Here is a 22701-nt window from a genome sequence, read left to right as displayed (position 1 = left end):
ATTAGAAAATGTTTTTTATTTTTTTGTTAATGACCTACTCAAATTATGTGTAAGTTGTGGCCTTCTTAAGAGACTTTATGAAGGCCACGTTCACTACAACCGACAAGATTATTTTTTTGTATATTTGACCTGAATTATTTGAACCGAGAAATAGAAACGAGTTCTTTTTTTTTTTTCAAATGGAAAAATATCTGAAAAAAGAAAAAGAAAGTTATATATTATTTTAATTGGAATTCATTATTGAGATGAGTATTATTGATATTAGGCAATATCATCTCTCATCTCCGTCGTCTTTCAGGACGCTTCAAATAGGCAATAAATTAATAATTAAAAAACTGCAATAAAAAGAATTTGACAAAAAAAAAATCAACTTAAATATTTATTAAGAGTTATATGAAAAACGTACTTCTGCAGTTTGTGGACCCTGCTGAAACAATGTTGTTTAAACCCCCATTCTTAACATGAGGAGGCTTTTATTTTTTTTAACCATTCTCTACTTTTACATAATAATTGAATAAACAAGAGAGTTCATTATTGAGATGAGTATTATTTATATTAATTTTTATTTATTGCGGACTATTTTTCTCATCTTTTATTAGTTGTTGTTTCACAACGTTTCGGCCAACTATTCCTCTGGCCTTCGCGATGGATAGGAACTTCTAATCTCCTAACTGCATTCTCAGCAATCACTGCCATCCATAGTTGTCATTGTCGTCTCACTTTGTTTTGGCCGGCTTTGAGTAGGATTGAAACTGCTATCTTCGGACAATGCTCATCTGGAACTGCAGTTGATGGAAACGTTGAATCTCTACGGTTCCAGATGAGCATTGTCTGAAGATAGCGGTCTCAATACTACCAAAAGCTGGTCAGAAGTTTACTTGGCCAAAACATAGTGAGACAACAACAACTTGCAGGACCCGTTTCCTGGCACTGCCTGTGATGAAATATAAAAGAATGTTTACTTAAATGTGCGTCGGCAGAAGTTGGTTTGTGATAACTATTGCCTTAAATAAAAATGCATGTATAATTAAGTTGAAGAGTTTGAATTCCATTTTATCGTATAGTTTAGTGATAGCATAAACATAATCTGAAAAAGGAACAATAATTTAGGTTATTGTTATTGATGGTTCGAAATATATGACTTTCATATCATTATGTTATTTGATATTTGATTGCTCAACCAAAGCTTGAGAGTTTAATCCACTCCACGATTTCACTCATGATAGTTTCTTTCAATCTTGACAGATTATGGATACCAACTCTAAGGGTGCCTGCATGTTGAAATTTTTGTGGCAAGAGTTGCACAATCTTAAACCACACCTTTCCTGAGTCGACATTGTTGAATACCAGTTGCGAAGGCCAAAGGAATAGTTGGCCGAAACAAAAGATGAGAAGAAACTACAGGAGTAGAAAGATCTTTTACATCTAGGGATCTCTACTGTGTGGGTTGGGATTTAGCTGGCTGTTGGGTTTGTCGAGACTGTCTACGTCGTGGAGGCACAAGCGTCTGCAGTTCGCCAGAGCATTCACTATTAAAATACTTGTAGAACAGGCAGAGGGATGCAACATTTCGTCAAGGGGACAGAGGCTGAAGCTTAAATGCCAGTTCAGGGCCTATCAGATTGGCGACTCTCTTTTGAACCTTGTCTAGAAGCGAGAGACTAGTAGCAGATGCACCAGCCCAAATGTGACAGCAATACTCCATACATGGGCGAATGGTGGCCTTATAGAAGTACAGGATACTTTCGGGTGTTAGTAGTTTTCTAGCACGGTAAAGAGAGCCTACCTTCTTCGCAGCAGCCCTGGCAATGCTTTCAATGTAATTGTTCTAACTCAACTCATGTTTCCTGTGAACGTTAGGCCAAGCAGTTTGAAAGATGTACTCTCAGATAAAGAGTCACTGGCCATTGCTATTGGTGGCAGAGGTTTCTTGTAATTATTGAAGGAAACCAGTTTAGTCTTGGCAGCATTTGAATGTGACCATCCATTTTTGTCCCCACTACAGATTGGAGGTCATCCTCTAGTGTTTTTTTCCATTTCTTTAGATATGCGTTCATTTGTTTTCCTGCCATGCCTGTTATAGAGTGTGGTGTCATCAGCATATATACCCATCTCAGAGGCAATTTTGTCGGGGAGGTCATTAATGAATATTAGGAACAATAGAGGTCCAAGATAGACCCTGAGGAACTCCTGCATTTATATCATATTGTTTAGATGTACGACCGTAGAGGACAATCTGGATTTTTCTCTCATCTAAGAAGGATTTAATTATGTTAAGTATTCTACCAGTGATACCGTATGATCTAATTTTCCTGAGGAGACCCTCATGCCATACCCTGTCAAAAGCCTTAGATATATCTAGAGCTACCGCTCTGCCCTCCCCCGCTTTGTCCAGTTAATGGTGTATACATTCAGAGATTACAGTGAGGATGTCTGCTGTGGAACGAGCTTGTTTAAACATATTTCTGGTCAGTCAGAAGTTTAGCATCTGTAAGGTGATGGACTAGAGCATGGTTAATTATGGTCTCAAATATTTTGGCAAAAAGTGGGAGGAGGCTAATGGGGCGATAATTTGATGGGTCATTTCTTTCGCCAGAATTCTTGAATACTGGTACCACAGAAGCAGTTTTCCAACAGCCCGGAAAGCAAGATTCATTAAGGCATTTGTTGTAGAGTTTGGAGAGAACTGGAGCTACTTCAGCTGAGCACTTTTTTAATAGCACAGCTGGGATGAGATCGGGTCCACATGCTTTTGAAGTGTCAAGGTATTTTGATAGCATGCACCTGAGCAGGGGTGATTTTTAGATCGTCTAGCGTGGCGTCTGTTCGCAAAGGAAAGTCAGGCAGGGGGTGGTTGGAAGGGTCCAATGTGGAGTTTGAGGCAAACCGACTGGCAAGCATATTAGCCTTGTCGGTTGCTGAGCAAACAACCTTGTGATTGTTGGTTAGTGGGGGAATTGTTGATTGCCTATTATTTACTACACTGTTGTAGATTTTCCAGAAGTCACGAGTTCCTAATTTTTGTGCTTCGATGCGTTTTTTGTGGTTTCAGTAAATTCTCTCTCAGCTGTCGCTATTTCTTTCTTACCGTTACTTCTAGCTTCTATGTACTTCTGTCTGTTTGAACTGGACTTATGTCGGTTAAATCTGCGGTATGCATGCTGCCTTTGAGCAATGGCAGTTGCGCAAGTAAAAGTAAACCATTGAGGATAGTGGGGCTTGCTATAAAATTTCCGCATGGAAACATGTGCTTCAATTGCCGTTTTGAACCATTCAGTGGTCTCATTTGCGCACTGTTCAGCAAGAAGAGAAAAAATATTTCCCCATGGGGAATCTCTGATAAGATCTCTGATGGCTTCCCAGTCAGCCTTTTTATAATATCTCGTTGTTTTGAGCACTGGCTCTTCAGTTTTGGGTCTAGAGTTTAGGGCGATTTCAAACATTATCACTGCATGATCAGCGTTCCCGAGTGGGCTGTCAGCATTTGTTATACAATCCTCGGGAACTGTGGTCAGAAACAGATCTAGAAGTGATACGTGTTGTTCTTCCTGGTCAGGGAAACGGGTTGGAAACGTAACCATTTGTGATAGGGTGTGAGATATAGCAAAGCTATGTGTTGTGCTGCCCGCTGCATCTGTGTAAGTAGAGAATCCAAGCCAGTTTTTGTGGTGGACATTAAAGTCACCAAATACATGTACTTGTGCGCTAGTGTCGAGGAAGAGTGCTGTGTCTATGCTGTCAGATTATGGTGCAGCGGTAGAGAAAATAAAAGTAGGTAATGTTATGTTTAGTCTAATGCACATAAAGGCTTGATCGTCCGTGCATATGTCTGTCCTTACGTTAGAGGGGATAGAGGAGTGTAGGTTAGTCTCACTTAGTGGTAAGATATCCGAGGTGTTTGTTAGGAGAAATGCTTCAACATCATTTAAATTAGTTCTAAGCCCACGGATGTTCATAAATGCAAGCCTCAAGGGAGAAGGCAGGTTGGTTTTGTTTGAGTTTGGGCCTGGTTTTAGCGTAATTTTTTATTGTACTGTCATTTTTTTTAAGAGTTTCAGTTGAGGTAAGAGATGCTGAACAAGTGGTTATGCAGAATACCAGACATGCAACACAAGCAGACCATCAGTTGTCCTGCCATCTATAGGATTGTGGCCACGGAATAGCCCACCGGGAATGAGTGCAGGGTCCCTTTCCATGCGCGACATGGCACTACAAACAACCCGATATTATACAACTGTTGATGGAGCAGCTGCTCTAAGCGCTACCAAAGAGTTAGGGCTCCTGTACTACCAGTCGGGAACAGCAGCTAGGAACTGTCTATCTGGTACACTCAACCCATCAGACGATGGTCAACCCAATCTACTTGTACTGGCATTATGGCATTCAAGCACTCCCAAGTGCCCAGTTTAGGGGATGGGATGGGTCGGGAGTGTGGAAAACGGTGTTCATTGCCCGAGTCAGGAAACAAGATCGACCACTGAAGGTCTGTCGACTCCCTGTGATTCAACCACTACGCCTAGCTAATAGGCAAAGAAAGAGTATGAAAGTTGGGTCATAGACAGTGCCTATCTACTCCTTAAGCAGTTACGGTTTGCAGACTGGTAATTTGTTCGAGTCACCAGCTCTAGGAAAATTGTCATTCAAGACTGGAGAGGCCTTCCTCCCCTTAGGTTTAGCTTCAGAGTTTTCCTTCTAGACGGATGACCTGGGAAGATCTACGGGTCCATCAGCACCGAGAGGGTTTTCCCTGCGTCTGGGTCCTAATCAGGTATTTCTGCACCCCGTGTTGGTGGTTAATGTTAACGGGTTAATTTAAAAGGGTTATATATCAACTGAAAAATTATACTCCTCAAAGTGATTACAGGGCATTGCTATTTCATTGTTTGTTACTGGAGGAGGGGCTGAGTAAGAGTTCATGCAATGGAAGCAGGTATATTTGCAAACAGGTCTGTTGGAAGGAGTTAACATGGTTTGTTTTTTCCTTTAGGTTAAAAAAAAGTTTCCTTTTCTTATTTTTATGTTGGCTTAGGAATAGGATAATGCGTTGCAGAATGGTATGGTATTATTAATTAACTAGAAAAAATTGTACAAGCTCTGGATATTATAGATAGCAGGAGGATTAAGTTGTATATTCAATAGATACAAGTAACGTCATTTTTGGTATGAAGTACATTACAGTACAGGTATAATTGGGAGTAAATTATATGCTATGTCATATACAGTATGTATAGTACAATAAATAGATATATGGGCATATTTCCAGTAGATGCGAATATATGGAGATTGTAGGTATTAAATAGGTTACCATTTCTGATGAAGATATCTTCAGCTTTCGTTTAAAAATCAGGAAGTTGTATTTTGCATTATAGAGTATCAATTCAGTTTTTGTATTTAACATTGCTAAGATAAGGAAGGGACAGCTATTGCTATGTAATATAGATAGTTGTATATCGAAGTACAGACTGTTGTTAGTGAGTATCCACCTGGATAAGAATAAACTAATGCATGCCTAAGGGGTAGAAATGTACAGATGTTTAGTGATCATGACTTCCAATCGGTTAAGGGCTGAAAGCTAAAGACCTCCCATCTAAGTCAGGTGTATTGTATGAGTGTTAGTGGCAGCTAGGGGAGTAGAGCAGATTGTTAGTTTTCAGGAGAGGATTAAGAGTTTTGAGTGCCAAGTAGCGTTTAGTTTGAGAAGAGAAGAAAAAAAATTTTTTTTTTAACTTAACATGCAAATCAGACATAGGCAGTCGTCTTGGAGGCAATATAGGATATACGTGGCAACAATAATAACAGGCGCAGAAATGAAGTTTTTGCCATATTTTGCTTCTCCACGATGTTGGGAAAAACCAAAATGAATAGTTTCCCCAACGAATAAGTTAAGAATCACGCAGGCGCAGAAAGGAAGGCTGGCTGCAGGCCAGTTTCTGCCGTATCTTGCTTCCCCACAAAATGAATAGCAATTGTTTGATATGAAAGGTTTCCCCAACATTGATCAAAGCTAATTGCGTTTCTGGAGGTCCTGGCTGGAAAGCCAGGTGGCCTACTTCGCTCCGATTAGTTTTGTTTTTTTACGAAAAAGACGAACAAACATGTGAAATGACGGAATAGAGGAAAAAAATAAATGTAGAGAAATCGTAGATATTATAATCTAGGAAAGTTCTAAAAAATAGTAAAAAATAGTGGAGAGCCCCCTAACCCTAAGCCCCCCCCCTCAGCCTTTCATGGGCATACAAAATTGAGCGCGCCACTTTTGCCTTTTATTTCTATATATATAAAAGCAAAAATGTGTGTGTTTATGTATGTATGTGTGTGCACATTTTCTGTATGTCCACAAAAGGCTTTTTTCGACGGGCTTTTATATGCTGCCTAAATGATAATATGTACGAGTTACGAACAGAGGTCACGCGCTATTTTTTCCAGATTTTTCGATCGCCGCATATTTCCTTCTTGTTTTTTTTTTTCCTTTCGTTTCCACCTTTGCGTCAAGGCTTCGGGTTCGAACCTACCTTTTTTCTTTTACACCTCCAAACACCTAGGCAACGTTTTTTTTTTTAAACAGGGTTGTTTTGATCTACCCCCTCTCCCCAATACACACACCTCCAAACACCCGGGCAACGCCGGGTAGCCCCCCCCCCCGCTAGTCTATTATATAAAAGCAAAAATGTGTGTGTGTTTGTGCGTGTGTATGCTTTTTTTGTATATCCGGTAATGGCTTTTTTTGGGAGGGGGAGCGCTCGGGAGGGGGGGGGGAGGTCCATTTCTTAGAATTTTTATATACTCCCTAGATTATAATATATCCGATTTATTTTATAAAATTCACGCTATCATGTGGTCCCACCTGTTTGTTTGGCTTTTTAAAGCAAAACTAATGAAAGCGAAGGCAGGCAGTTTTCCGGTTTCAAACTGAGGATGTCCAGAAAGCAATTAGCTTTGATCACTGTGAGGAAAACTCTTCGTTACAGACAATTGCTATTCATTTGGACACCTGGGAGCTGCAAACGACCTCCTGGTGAAGAAAATACCACGAGAGATTTCATTTCTTCGCTGACTCCTGACCTAAATTATCAGTGAGTCAACAGCTTTTCATTGACATCACTAAATTTAAACGATTTTCACTTCCTTTGTTGCCGTAGCATGGCGGTAAGATCTCAGGTTTTCCACCTTTGCGTCACGGGTTCGAACCTGCTTTCCCACTAATACTTTTTTTGTTCTTTTACACCTCCAAACATCCTGGGCAACGCTGAGTACCCCTGCTAGTCTATATATATATAAAAGCCAAAATATTTGTTTGTGTGTGTGTGTGTGTGTGTGTGCGCGTTTTCGTGTATGTCCGAGAAAGGCTTTTTTCCGACGCCTTCTTGTGGGTGTAGCTTCTTCTTAAAACTTTTTATATCACATCTAAATCATAACATGTATGAGTTATAAACCGGGGTCACCTGTCTATTTAATTTGCCCGACTTTCAAAAGATAAATATTCCCCATATTCGGATTGCCGCATATTGCTTTCACTTTTCAGTATAAAAACAGTGAAACTGGATTCGAACCGGATGTAAACGTCACCGTCAACTATTCTGCAGTAAAACGATTTGACCTCATTAAAACCTGCGGAATAGCGTGATGTTTGACATTCACTTTTTATTTGCTCTGACATTGACTGTCGCTGTAGCGCAGGTGTTCAGACTCAGCCTATGGGCCTCAAGGTACCGTGTTCAAGCCGACCTGTCACCAAGCCCCCGGGCAACGCCGGGTACCCCCGCTAGTCTATATATATAAAAGGCAAAATGCGTGTGATCATTTTATGTATGTCCGTAAAGACTTTTTCCGCCACCAATCTCGAGGGGCTTACTATGTCTTAAAACTTTTTATATACCGTCTAAATCATAATATCAAGGATTTGCGAACACACGTCGTGTCTAGATTTATTTACATCGACTTTTATAAAAATCGCGCTATTTCGCCGTGTCACCTGTTTGTTCGACTTTTAAGTATAAATAAAGTGAAACTAATTGAAACGTTACATGTTCTTGGCTTTCACGTCGGAACGTCCAGAAAGTAATCAGCTTTTGATCAATGTGGAGTTTCTCCTTATATCAGACTTTTGCTATTCAATTTGGACAATCCCCTTTTTATGGGGAGCTGGTTTTCCTCACAACAACTTGGGAAAACAAAAAAATAAAAAATCCTACCCCGCAGTAAATGAAATACTGTCCCGCAGTCAAAGTTGACCTCATTAAAAACGGGCACCTGCCAACTTTTAATCTATATATATAAAAGCGAAAATGTATGTATGTATGTATGCATGTACGCTTTTCCTCGATGTCAACAAAAGGCTTCTTTCAGAGAAGCGCTCGCTCGCTTCACAACTTCTTAAAACTTTTTATATCATCTATAAATTGTAATATCTCAAACTTAACCACGGAGCTCGCCTGTCTATTTAATTTTATTGACTTTCAAACGTTAATTATTCCACATTTCCTGCATCAGCACGCGTTACATTCGGTTTTCGGTATAAACAAAAAGCGAAACTCGACTCTAATCACAGGCCCAGAGCCAGTGGTCTCTAGAGAGCTAAGTAACATTTGGTCAATGTCGACTTCGTCATATCAGATGGTAGCTTTCGTTTCGAGATGAGGGAGCGGGTTTTTAAAACCGATTTATTCACCTCATTAAAAACTGTCCCGCACAAAATGCTAACTGCTGAATAGCTATCGCCGTCACGTCAATCAAAAACCCGCACCTGTTTTTTTTTCACACTTTACTATTTTCCAACTGCGCGTCGTCAAGGCTTCGGGTTTTTTTTCACACACACCTACAAACACCCGGGCAACGCCGGGTAACCCTCGCTAGTATTTAAATAAATTCAAACATGTTTCCGTTACTATTACGTGGTGGCCCAGTGGTTAACGTCGCACGTTTTTTTTTCACACTTTAATTTCCAACTTTGCCTCAAGGGTTCGGGTTCGATCCTCATACTCAGCTACCAAAACTTTTTTATCTATTTTACCCCCCCCCATCCCCCGGAGTTTTGATTTACCTCCAAACACCTGAACAACGCCGGGTACCCCCCTGCTAGTTTATATATATAAAAGCGAAAATGTGTGTATGTTTGTATGTATGTATGTATGTATGTATGTGTGTTTGTATGCCTTGCAAAAACTTTCGACACGGGTCACGGATTTTCGCCAGATAGGTATCATTTTAAAGTTCCAAACTTCGCCCGACAAATATCGAAAAATTGGCCAAAAACATTAATTCCTTCACCCTAAAATCATCAGTTTTGTACAGGGAGCGGTGCCAAAAAAATCGTTCCTTCATTTTTTCTGCTTCTGCTACTACGACAATGATGTCATGTTTGACCTAGAAGACGTTCGCTATAGTTTCAACCACCTGCAAGTGTTTTTAAAGGTTTAATTTTATTCGTTATTAAGTGTGTGTCGCTTTGGCGTAGGGGTAACATGTCGGGCATTTTTTTTCCGCTTTAGCCTCGATGTTTCGGGTTCGAACCTGTCTTTCTATCTAAACTTTTTCCCCTCTTTTACACCTTTTTTTTTTCCCCTTTTTTTTTCCCCTTTTTTTTTCCTTTTTTTTCTTCCTTTTTTTTTACGTTTGTTCGCTGTTTTGCTTTGTATTGGTTTTTTCAATTTTTCTTAACATGTGTTTTTTTTATAATATTAAAACTGGGTCACCCTCTCCTACATACACCCCCCCCCCAAACACCCAAGCCCCGCCAGTCTATAAATATAAAAACGAAAATATATGTATGTATGTATGTATGTATGTTCGCTTTTTCTGTATGTCTACAAAAGGCTTTTTTCAGAGAAGCGGTCACTCGCCTAACAACTTTTTAAAACTTTTTATATCACATATAAATCGTAATATCTCACAGTTAACAACGAAGCTCGCCTGTCTATTTAATTTGCTCGATTTCGGGAAGATAAATATTCAACATTTGTCGCTCGCCGCATGTGGGTTAGTCTTTTTCCTATAACATCTTGGGAAAATAAAAAAAAAAAGCATTCAGCAGTAAATACTATCCCGCAGTGAAACTTGACCTCATTAACTCATTAAAACGGGCACCTGCTAAATCCAAGTAATTAAATAAATTCAAACGTGTTTCCCGTAAGCATGTCGCGGTGGGGCAATGGTTAATGTCGCACGTTTTTTTTTTCACATTTTAATTTACAATTTTGCCTCAAGGGTTCGAGTTCGATCCTCATACTTACTTTGTTTTTTTTAAACCCCCCCCCCCCCGAGTTTCCACACACACACCTCCAAACACCCGGGCAACGCCGGGTACCCCTCGCTAGAATATATATAAAAGGTAAAAGAGGGGGTTCTCGCGTCGGTTTAATTCCGCAAGAAGTTTTCTTTTACTTTCCAGATCGTAATATCTCAGATTTGCAAACGGACATCGTCTCTATCTTTTTTTTCATCGAGTTAAACAAAATTCCCACCATGCCATCGTGCGAGCTGTTTGTTTGTCTTTTTCGTATAAAGCGAAACTATTCAAATGCAAACATCAACACCTGGACTTCGCCCAGGTAGTATCTGTTCTGTAATCGTTGGAAAGAGCCGGCCAAACTGAGCCAGGGTGAATGCTGCAACCATAAATATATATATATATGCATGTAAATTTTATCTATTATTTATAATTAACGGTTCCCATATTGTATTAAATTCTATACTAGGTCCACTTAGTAGGTGATTGTCCGGCATATGCGTTACTTCTTACTGCGTGTCGTCTTACTCTTCACCATTCTTATATAATGTTTACTTAGAGATAATAATAATAATGATAATAATAATAATAATGATAAGAATAATAATAATAATGATGATAATAATAATGATGATAATAATAATAATAAGAATAATAATAATAATGATGATAATAATAATGATAATAATAATAATAATAATCATAATAATAATGATAATAATAATAATAATAATAAGAAGAAGAAGAATGATAATAATAATAATGATAATAATAATAATAATAATAATGATGATAATGATAATAATAATGATAATAATAATGATAATAATAATGATAATGATGATGATAATAATAATAATGATAATAATAATGATGATAAAAATAATGATGATAAAAATAATGATGATAATAATAATGATAATAATGATAAAAATATTAATGTTGATTATAACATTAATGATAATAATAATAATAAGAATAATAATAATGATAATAATAACAATATTAATAATTAATAAAGATAATAATAATAATAATGATAATAATAGGAATAATAATAACAATAATAATAATGATAATAATAAGAATAATAATAATGATAATAATATTAATAATTAATAATGATAATAATAATAATAATAATAATGATAATAACAATATTAATGATTAATAAATATAATAATAATGATAATAATAATAATGATGATGATAATAATAATATTAATAATTAATAATGATAATAATAATAAGAATAATGATAATAATAATAATAATAATAATAACAATGAAAACAACAATATTAATAAATAATAATAATGATGATAATAATAATAAGAATAATAATAAGAATGATGATAATAATAACAATATTAAAAATTTATAATGATAATAATAATCATAATAATAATGATAATAATAATAATAATAATAATGATAATAATGATAATAATAATAATGATAATAATAATAATGATAATAATATTAATAATGATAATAATAATGATAATAATAATAATAATAATAATAATAATAATGATAATAATGATAATAATAAGAATAATAACAATATTAATAATTGATAATGATAATAATAATGATAATAATAATAATGATAATAATAATAAGAATAATAATAATGATAATAATAACAATATTAATAATGATAATAATAATAATAATAATGATAATAATAATGATAAAAATAATGATAATAATAATAATAATAATAATCCTAATTTCATTTAATAACGTTTCTCTGTAAAGAGATGCGATTCATTCTCAGAGGACACTTCCTGGAGCTTCAGAGATCAAGTTTTTTTTTAAAAGAATATTGGCGGTACCTCCAATAGCAGATGTCTGAAGGCTACCCAACACATTGGGCATTTGTAGTTTTCTCCAATGTCCTTCCAAACAACTTGATACCACAGCTAATGTACCAACTACCACCGAGATTGGTTTTAATCTCATGCATCCGTCTTATTTCCAAGGACAACGGAGCATAATTGCCACACTTTTCATTCATTCTTCTCTATCACCATTCTTGTCCTAAGGCGCTGAAACTCTTTGCCACCTCTTTGAGACCTTGTCAGTGATAACCAAATCTGGACGGTTATGTTCCAATTGCTTGTTTGTCATCTGAACTTGTTCTTATTTCATCAGGTACTTCCTCAAACCATATTTCAGTACACTTCATCGCAAACTTCCTATATTGATTATTACGAACATGGGACGAGCAAAACAAAACGATGATTTAACAATATCTTTATCAGCATTTCACGTTAAACACACGTTCAGCAACGATAATAATTGAAATAAAAAACAAAAAAATAATTAAAAAATCTTTTTTTTTTATAAATTTTTTATATACACTCAAGATTAACGAACTCTTTTTCCCATGTAAAATTTTGGTTTGTCCTTAAATGTCCGAGTGATTTCATGGGCAGTTCTTCGGATCTTTTTACGCTCTAAATGATGCAACTTGGCTTTTTCCAACTGAGACGTTTCTTTCTCATCCTGAAAAAAAAAAATAAATATAAATATATATATATATATATATATATATATATATTAATGTTTAGATGAGAAAGAGATAAAGAGAAAGAAAGAGAGAGATAGATAGATAGATAGAGAGATAGATAAATAGATGCAAATATATAGCAAAATACCTGGCATTGTCTGATAGATAAAGAGAAAAAGAAAGAAAGAGAAAGAAAGAAAGAGAAAGAAAAAAGAGAAAGAAAGAAAGAAAAAAAAGAGAGGGAGAAAGAAATAAAAAAGAAAGAGAGAAAGAAAGAAAAAGAGAGAGAGTTTATAAAAAAGAAAGAAAAAAGGAAAAAAGAAATAAAAAAGCTATCTTACTTTTTTCAACTTAAATGTCATTTCCATGTGACCTTTCGGAATGCCGGTCAAAGGCCGAGGTTGACTTTCGTTGCTTTCAAGTCGTTCTGACATAGTTTTCCTGTTTTAAGAATTTGAAATTAAGACGATTAAAATTGGAATTTTGCTTTTGGAACAAAATATATATATTCATTTTGAAGTGGTTTACATACAAACTCAGAAACCTGTCCTAAATATGGTTACATACCAATCTAGCCAAAACATTTTAAAATCCCTATCATAACCCTTTCCTCCTTTCTGATCCTACCCTCACCTCAAAATTCAGACACTCTCTCCCTTCCCTATGGGCGCTAACAACCTCGCACGCATTAACCTAACCGTTCTTACTAATACTACTACTATTACTAACCACCATTCACCCGTCAGCACAACGAATCTTACACATTCTCCTGAAGATGTCTTCACGAAAAACGAAAAACAAAAAAATCACGACATGCTTCAAAGAGAAAAATCTAACTCTGTTGTTTTTAACAATGTTTGTTTATATTAAAAAACGCTGCCTAAATATACACAAGATAACTAGCATCTCAGCCCGGCATTGCTCGGGCCCTATGTACTGTTCATAACTTTATGTGTATATATATATATATATATATATATATATATATATACTAAAAAGTTTGACTCATGTCCAGGTAACCTACATACATCTAAGATTTCAAGTGTTGAGACCCAAAATTGACGGAGGAGTTTCGGAGAGTTTATAAAGGTCAATTCTTTCAACTTTGACCTCTTGGCAGTTAAATTTTCGCCCAAAAACTGATTAAAAAGCTTGCTGCATGTCTGAATACCCTTTATGTAAAATTTCAAATGTTTAGACCAAAAATTAGCTGAATAGTTTGCTAGAGACCGCAAAGGTCAAATCTTTTTAACTTTGATCTCTTGGCAACCAAACCTTCGACCAAAACCCAATTCAAAAGCTTGCCCTTTGTCTGAATACACTTTATGTAAAATTTCAAATGTTTAGATCAAAAATTGGCCGAGTAATTTGGTAAAGACCGCAGAGGTCAATTTTTTTTTAACTTTGACCCCAATTTTAACATTTATTGATTAAAAGTTAAAAATTAAAAAGTTTGATCTATGTTCAAGTTACCTACATCTAAAATTTCAAGTGTTTAGATCCAAAATTGACGGAGGAGTTTTTAAAAGTCAAATCATTGAACTTTGATCCCTTAACAGGCAAATTTCTGGCCGAAAACCAATTAAAAAGATTTTCTCAAATCAATACCTCTTAAGTCAAATCTCGAGTCTGTAGACTGAAAATTGACAGAGTAGTTTGGTAGGGAAATGTACACACAGACACACACAATTCCACTTTTATAGAATATATATATATATATATATATATATATATATATATATATATATATATATATATATATAATTGGCAGAAGCTCTTAAAAAATTAAAAATAAACAGATAAACTAGTAATTGTCTGTATTTTTGAGATGAGGTGTTTTCATTGATTGAGATTGTCGGACCGATTTCCTCATCTTGGTTGTTATTGTCACAACGTTTCGGCCGTTTTGCCCTCCGGCCTTCGTCAGGTGTTTTGTATCGAACTGGGGAACCGTTTGTTAGGTGTCTCGAACCCAACCCTTTATTATTATTACGGGGGTACCGTGTTCGGACTCCAGCTAGACTTTGGGGCATAGTTGCTGATTCTCTGTTTTGAATGTTACTTTTTCACTGCCTTCGTTCAGGATTGAACTCAGCACCTTTGGGTAACTGTAAACTTTGATACCACATCTAGGACCACTCGGCGATATGTCACTAGAAACTGTTTTAAAAGCTACTTGAAGGTGCAAACATTTTATCAAAAGAAAAAAAAAACATAAAAAAGAAAAAATTTAAAAGAAAATAAAAAATCAGAAAAAAATAAAAAAATCAGAAAAAAAAATCAGAAAAAAAAAAATCAGAAAAAAATCAAATAATCAGAAAAAAAAAATCAGAAAAAAAAAAATCAGAAAAAAAAAAATCAGAAAAAAATAAAAAAAATCAGAAAAAAAAATGAGAAAAAAAAAATCAGAAAAAAATAAAAAAATGAGAAAAAAAAAATCAAAAAAATTAAAAAAATCAGAAAAAAAAAATCAGAAAAAAATAAAAAAAATCAGAAAAAAAAAATCAGAAAAAAAATCAAAAAATCTTTAATTCTTACGACATCTTACAACAGAGGAAGATAGAAAAAAAAAGTCCTTACTTGTTTTTCTTTTTGGGTTTTGTTAAAATGTCGTTTCCTTCTTTGATTTCAAAGAATTTCGGCCGTGAACCATTTCTGTCTGCAGCAGTCGATGCATCGCCTTGTTTTCTCTTCTTCGTTTCGTCCTCACTTTCTTTCGGCATCTCTTCGTCTTTGACTTGACCCCTTTTCATACCTTCGCGGATTTTGCGGTGAGCCTTTTTCAACTCTAATCGCATTTGTTTATCGTCTTCCTCGCTGTCGTCGTCGCTGCTGCTGCTTTCTTCGCTCGCTCGACCTTCCAGTAAATCTTCCTAGAAAAAGTTTTTAAAAAATCGATCCGGCATCAACTTGAATGTCACTTAAAACATTGCAAATACATTTTATTGCTTGTTTACATTGGTTCTTCCAACGCATTTCAGGTGAAAACATTACATACTTACGTGCCATGGCGAAATTAGTACAAATCCCAAAAATTACAAAAAATAATCCAGTAGAAAAATAAAATTTATCAAGTCATCAAATTTTATCACGTTTTAATATTTTTTTTTTTTTTTTTACATAGGCGTCACCACATCAAGGCCTATAGGCCACTCAAGGATAAGGGTTAAAGAGTGTACAGTCATCAAATTTTATCACGTTTTAATATTTTTTTTTTTTTTTTACATAGGCGTCACCACTTATCAAGGCCGATAGGCCACTCAAGGATAGGGGTTAAAGAGTGTACAGTCATCAAATTTTATCACATTTTAATATGGAAGAGTTGTGCGACCAATTCAGTAGTACTTAAATTTTTTTTCATGAAAATCTCTCCAGACAGCCCCCTCTCCCAGCAATTCTCTATTTTATCGTTATTTTCATGGCAAGTGCTCGCCTGAGCTTCAATCTATGGTCCTCCCCTTGCCAGACTTTCATGAAAAATACTTGTCTAGCTGAAACCACTATCAATAATTTCTCCCCACTCTTTGTCTGTTCCTAAATAAACAAATTCTTGATGAAGTAATCCAATCTACCAAATTTCCATTACTAACGATTACGGCAATATTATCCGATTGATTACTGTACACTCAATAACCCTTATCCTCAAGTGGCCTCCGGGCCTTGATAAGTGGTGACTCCTATGTAAAAAAAAAGAAAAAAAAAAGACAAGACATGAAGCCACTTTATGTAGATAAAGATATTAATTCAGAGTCAGAAAACTGGCCAATGATTAGTGTTATATGAACAGATATCACCCCCCCACCCCCTCCCTCCCAGCAATTCTCAGCTTTATAATTATTTTCATCGCAAGTGCTCGTCTGAGCTCCAATCTATGAATTACCCCCCCACTATTTATCCGTGCCTAAACCTAAATGTAGATTCCATGAACAAAGTTTCTTTCTTAGAACTGCATGCCTGTGAAACTCAAATGTAGATTCCATGAACAAAGTTTCTTTCTTAGAACTGCATGCCTGTGAAACTCTATAAACACACTATATATATCTATGTGTGTGTGTGTGTGTGAGATAGAGAGCGAGTGTATGTTGTATATGAGCATGTGTATAGAAATAAGTCCATGAGTTTGTTTATGTGCTATAGAAAGCGATATTCAATGATAAATATATCTAATACAATCAAAAAGAAGAAAAATCGAGAGAACCAGAAAAAATAAGCCAAAACTACAAGCATCATATTTCTGTGTACATGTTTTCAGTCGGCCATATTGTTTTCAGTCGGCCATATTGTCGGGGTTCTCAGAAACATAACTCATGGAATGTGAGGACTAACAGACAAAATAAGAAAAACGAAAGTCATGCAGCTGTCGAAAGTAAACTAGAGATCCACTTTCCTTGTGTTACGTAAACGCCGGGCAACGCTGGGTAGAAAGCATTTATATGTAACAATTGTAGCCAAGTTTTTTTTTAATATATCTATTTACCATCAAATATTTGCTGCAATTTGAAGACAACTTTGTTGTAGTCTTCAGAGAAGCAGTCCCACAGTTGTGCTTGTCCAGTATTCCCCCATATTAAAAAAAATAAATAAAAATAAATAAATAACATTCCAAAAACCAAAAATCATGTAAATTAGTCAAGAAGTTTTATTTTTATAAAGAAAATCATTTTTAAGTAAATTTGAGTTTTTATAATGTCTCAGCCCCACCCACCCACACTCGCCATGTTAAAAACGGTTTCTAAACTCTCAGAAGTTTGAATTATTTGCAATTCTCTCCCTTGTTCTTGGTGTCGCTAGATAGGTGCTCCTTGGTTATCTATGAAATTTGATTTTCTTAATGTTTAAGCAAAATTTCAAAAAATTCATTATAAATGGAGAAGAAAGGCTCCAGCGTTTTATTTGTAGTAAAGTTTTAACAAATGATTCTATGAAACCAGCAAAGATGAAGACAACATTTGCAAGATCTTCATTTCTTTTTGAATACCATAGAAATGCTCTAAAAAAGATGAAGCTGTTTTTAACAGAAGATTTTAAAGAAAACCAAAAAATTACTGAAGCTTCATATATTGTAGCACTTGAAATAGCAAAACAGAGCACGTTTTGAGACAATCTTGGGAAGGACGGGAAATGAGAGAGGGGGGATGACATTCTTACAAATGGTGAAAGAGGTGCATGGGCTAAGCACAAGCTGAATCAATTTTCTGTCTCTCCCCTTTTGTAAATGCATCTCTTTTCTCAATAAAACCTTTAAAACCACCAACAAGTCTCCTCATAGATATCTAAATGAATCTCCTAGTGACTATCTATCTGTTTGGCGAACAATTTTCAATTAAAATTAGTAAGAAAAAATTAAGCTTATATTTTATAAGGAATCAATTTTCAGTCTCTCCCCTATTGTGAATAAATCTCTCTTCTCAATAAAGCCTTTAAAACCGCCAAAAACTTGTGCTGCCATGTATGAATTTTATTTGTCTTGAATTACCAAAAGATCAACAGCCACACACAGGAAAAAGCAATGACGGAAAGAACGAAGACCAGACTGCGCGAATGTACAAAAGATTTTTTTGTAATTTGTACGTTGTGAGATTGCCAAAGACACATAACAAACGAACATCATTTAGATTCTTTGAACTACTGTTCTCATTTTCTACAAGGAGTCGTAGCACAGTGGTTAAAATACTTGGAAAAATTCTGTTGTAAAAGTGACATTCTTGCGAGGGTTGAAGGTTCAATCCTCAGTGTGGGCGGCTGAAAATACAATTGTTAATTACTTAGGATTTCTATCCAGTCATAAATTAAGGGTTACACTCAAAATTCCATGCAGAAACTCTTTAACAAATGCCTTAACGAATCTTGCTTTCCTGGCTGCTGGAAAACAGCTTCTGTGGTACCAGTTTACAAAAACTCTGGTGAAAGAACTGACCCATTAAATTATCACCCAATTAGCCTCCTCCTTCTTCTAACCCTAACCTCCTTCTAACCCTAACCTCCTCCTTCTTCTAACCCTAACCTCCTCCTTCTTCTAACCCTAACCTCCTCCTTCTTCTAACCCTAACCTCCTCCTCCTTCTAATCCTAACCTCCTCCTTCTTCTAACCCTAACCTCCTCCTTCTTCTAACCCTAACCTCCTCCTCCTTCTAATCCTAACCTCCTCCTTCTTCTAACCCTAACCTCCTCCTTCTTCTAACCCTAACCTCCTCCTTCTTCTCACCAAAATATTTGAGTCCTTAATTAATCAAGCTCTAGTTTACCACCTTACAGCTGCTAAACTTCTGTCCGACCACCAATATGGATTTAGGAAAGCTTGTTCTGTTGCAGATATTTTAACTGTAATCTCTGAACGTTTATACCAAGCACTGGATAAGGCAGGGGAGGGGAGGGCAGTAGCTCCAGATATATCTAAGGTATGGCAGGATGGTCTTCTCATGAAATAAAATCTTGGACAAATGCTTAGCATAATTAGATCCTTTTTAAATGAGAGAAGAATCCAGATTGTCCTCGATGAGCGTACGTCCAAAAAATTTTATAAATGCGGGTGTACCCCAGGTATCGATCCTTGGACCTTCATTATTTCTGATATTCATAAATGACTTACCTGATAAAATTGTCTCTGAGATGGGTATATCTGCAAACGACACCATGCTTTATAGCAGGCACGTGGGGAAAATTAATGAGCACATATCTAAGGTAATGGCCGAAACCCTAGAAGACCTTCAGTCTGTAGTGGAATGGGGTCAAAAATGGATGGTAACGTTGAATGCTGCCAAGACAAAGCTCGTTTCCATTAATAATTACATGAAACCTTACCAACCACCAATAGCTATGGCTGGAGATACTTTACCTGAAATCACTTCGTTCAAGCTCGTTGGCTTAACGTTCACATGAAACATGAGTTGGAATAGATACATCGAGATCATTGCCAAGGCTGCTGCAAAGAAGGTGGGTTCTCTCTATCGTGCTAGAAAGTTACTTACGCCTGAAAGTATCCTGTACCTCTACAAAGCCACTATTCGCCCATGTATGGAGTACTGCTGTCACATTTGGGCTGGTGCATCTGCTACTAGTCTTTCGCTCCTGGACAGGGTCCAAAAGAGAGTCGCCAACCTGATAGGTCCTGAACTGTCATCTAAACTTCAGCCCCTGTCCCACCAACGAAATGTTGCATCCCTCTGCCTGTTTTACAAGTATTTTAATGGTGGATGCTCTGACGAACTACAAGCCCTTGTACCCGCTCGACGAAAATACTACGACAAACCCGACAAGCAGCGAAGTCCCACCCCTACACAGTTGAGATCCCTAGATGTAAGAAAACCTTTTACTCTAATAGCTTCTTCCCCAGAACTGCAAGACTTTGGAATTCTCTTCTGGTTTCCTGCTTCCCCAACTGTACTGACATGCAGAAGTTCAAGTGTAATGTGAACAGACATCTTGCTGCGAAACTCCCTACATAGTACCTCTGCAACTTAGGTCCCTGATATTAGCCCCCTACATCAAAGTGGCAATGTGGCAATGTACCTTATTTGGGGTAAAAATGTAATAAAAAAAAAAAAAAAAAAAAATGGAATGTTGGATATTACACCGACCGAAACGTGAAAATGCAATATGAGAACAGTAATCCCAAGAATCGAAATAATATGAATAAGCGATCCTCATCTCAAAAATACAGAAACAATAACCAAACCAAATGGAAATTGCAATAGAAATAAAACAAAAACACAAAAAAGAACACCAGCACACGAACGCAAGAAAATTGGAACTACAAGGATTTTCATACACCATCACATACACAATGTGATGGTGCCACACAAAACGGCAATGAAGCATCGAAGACAATGGAAAGATTGAGGAGGAAGAGCGTTTGGCATCCTTCTTGTAAATAAAAACAACCAAAATGAGGATAATCGTTTAAAAAAACCACTGGACGATCCAACGATACAGACCAACAGGGAGAAACAACTACGGAAAGGCCAAAGATCAGACCGCATGTATGTACAGAATTCTTGCTTGATTGGTTGGTTGTTTTTGTTTTACGGCATATCAACCCTTTTCAGGTTATTTAATGCCGAATCCAGTGATTTTGAAGAAAAATTTTTTAATAGAATATATTTTTTTAAGTCGGTTTCTATTTAACCCAGAGTTGGGACCCTAACAGGTACTACCACTCCAGGTCAGAGTGGACCTGGGAGCAATAGCAATTAAAGGGTGGCTCCGCACTCCCCAAAGCCCGCAAGCTGGGGCCTCACCATCGGATATAGTTTAAAGTCATATCCAGGACCATTCTTGCTTGATTGCTCACCAATGATAATACACGTGTTTGTTATTGTTATGAAAGTGAGAATAATTCATACATTGTCAGATTGTCAAACGTTACATCCCCAGCTGGGTACGAAATACAGCTTCAGATTTCCCTACATCCTTCTCGTAAATATAAACACAACCGAAACGAGGATAACTGTTTAAAAGCCACTGCACGATCCAACGATACAGACCAACAGGGAGAAACAACTACGTAGGTACAAAACTGTTGCTTGATTGCTCACCAATGATAACACACTCGTTTTTTATTGTTAGGAAAGTGTAAGACTAAGGCATACATTGTCAAACGTTACGTCCTCAGCTTGGTACGAAATAAATTGTTTGCCGAAAAGAAGACGGTGAATAGAAGATGGCGCCACTTACCTTGACTGGTTCAAATTGCTTCTGTACCATTTGTCGCTGGCGGTCTTTCTTCGCTTTGACACGGTCCAACTTCGACACTAACGGGTTAATCAAGTGATACTCGTTACTCTCGCGGTCGATTTGGAAGTTTGGATCCGAAAACATTGACTCAAATCGTTTGTCTTTCAAAAGATTTGATCTTTTCTCTTCGTCCTGTCAGAAAAAACAAGTTGTAAAGTAAGTGTTGAAAAAATTTTGTTGATAGGATTTTTTTTTTTTAACATTTTTTTAAAATAAATATAAGTAAATATACATGTGTCCAGCTTTCTTTAATAATTAGGTATATTTATTTTTATGAGTAAAGAAAGGGTGGCTTAGTCCTAATAATAACTGATAATCTATATATATATAAAAGCGAAAATTAGTGTTAGTGTGTGTGTGTGTAAGCTTTTTTTGCTGGGCTTCTAGGTCGGCTCACTCCTTCTTAAAACTTTTTATATAATGTCTAAATCATAATATATACAAGTTATGACCGGGGGTCGCGTCTATTTTTAATTTGCCCGACTTTTACGCACTATTTTCGAGATTTTTTTTTTCGATTGCTGCGCTTTCGTTATGCTTTTTCATCACGCGACTTAACTTTCAAGATATAATACTAAACCTTATGTTCAGTATCCTTATTCCAATTTTGATCAAAATCACGTTTTTCATTCCAGAAAATATCTAAAGTTTAAATTTAAGGGATCTTCAGAAGAAATTGAAATTCAAGGAATTTTACTTAATGACTATGGATCGAATTCAATAAATATTTATTTAAATTTTCAAATGAGATACTCCTGTTATGCTTACTAAAATTTAAAATTTTGCAAAAATATCACAGGCATCTGAATTTTCATGACTGGCTTCCACTCTCTTAACTAGTTTTGCATAAAGCTAAATAATAGCCCACGTTTGGACACTTAGCAGTTGTTTCACTTTATAAAGGTTAAATTAAGACGTTTATCACTTCCTCTCCCCTCGTGGCTCAGATGATTAGCTCCCAGGGTTTTTTTTTCCATTTTGTTCCCACCTTCGCGTCAAGGCTTCGGGGTTCAATCCTACCTTCCTACTAAAACATTTTTTTTTTTTTAAACAGGGTTGTTTTGATCTACCCCCTCTCCCCAACACACACACACCTCCAAAGACCCGGGAAACGCCAGGTACCCCCTGCTAGTTTATTATATAAAGGGCAGTTGTGTGTGTATGTAGAGTTAAAAGTTAAAATATCAATAATTTCCCCCCTCTCTTTTCTGTGCCTAAAACGAAA

At 36.2% G+C, this 22701-nt stretch overlaps 1 protein-coding gene across 1 annotated transcript in view; it reads right to left on the bottom strand.

The window, feature by feature from the left end:
• Positions 1-12551: 12551 nt before the first annotated feature.
• LOC145263615 (nucleolar protein 10-like) overlaps positions 12552-22701 on the bottom strand; it is a 77842-nt gene continuing 67692 nt past the window's right edge. The window contains exons 16-19 of the mRNA XM_080120457.1: positions 21417-21608; positions 15324-15616; positions 13085-13184; positions 12552-12739 (exon numbers count right to left, since the gene is read on the bottom strand). Of these exons, the coding sequence (XP_079976583.1) occupies positions 12602-12739; positions 13085-13184; positions 15324-15616; positions 21417-21608 (723 nt within the window). The 3' untranslated portion in view covers positions 12552-12601. The remainder of the gene's footprint in view (positions 12740-13084; positions 13185-15323; positions 15617-21416; positions 21609-22701) is intronic.

Source organism: Euprymna scolopes, chromosome 39, assembly GCF_053919585.1.
Source record: "Euprymna scolopes isolate OS-2025 chromosome 39, ASM5391958v1, whole genome shotgun sequence".
Classification (NCBI taxonomy): domain Eukaryota; kingdom Metazoa; phylum Mollusca; class Cephalopoda; order Sepiida; family Sepiolidae; genus Euprymna; species Euprymna scolopes.
Note: the sequence above shows the minus strand (reverse complement) of the source record. Positions and strands in the feature narration are given on the sequence as shown.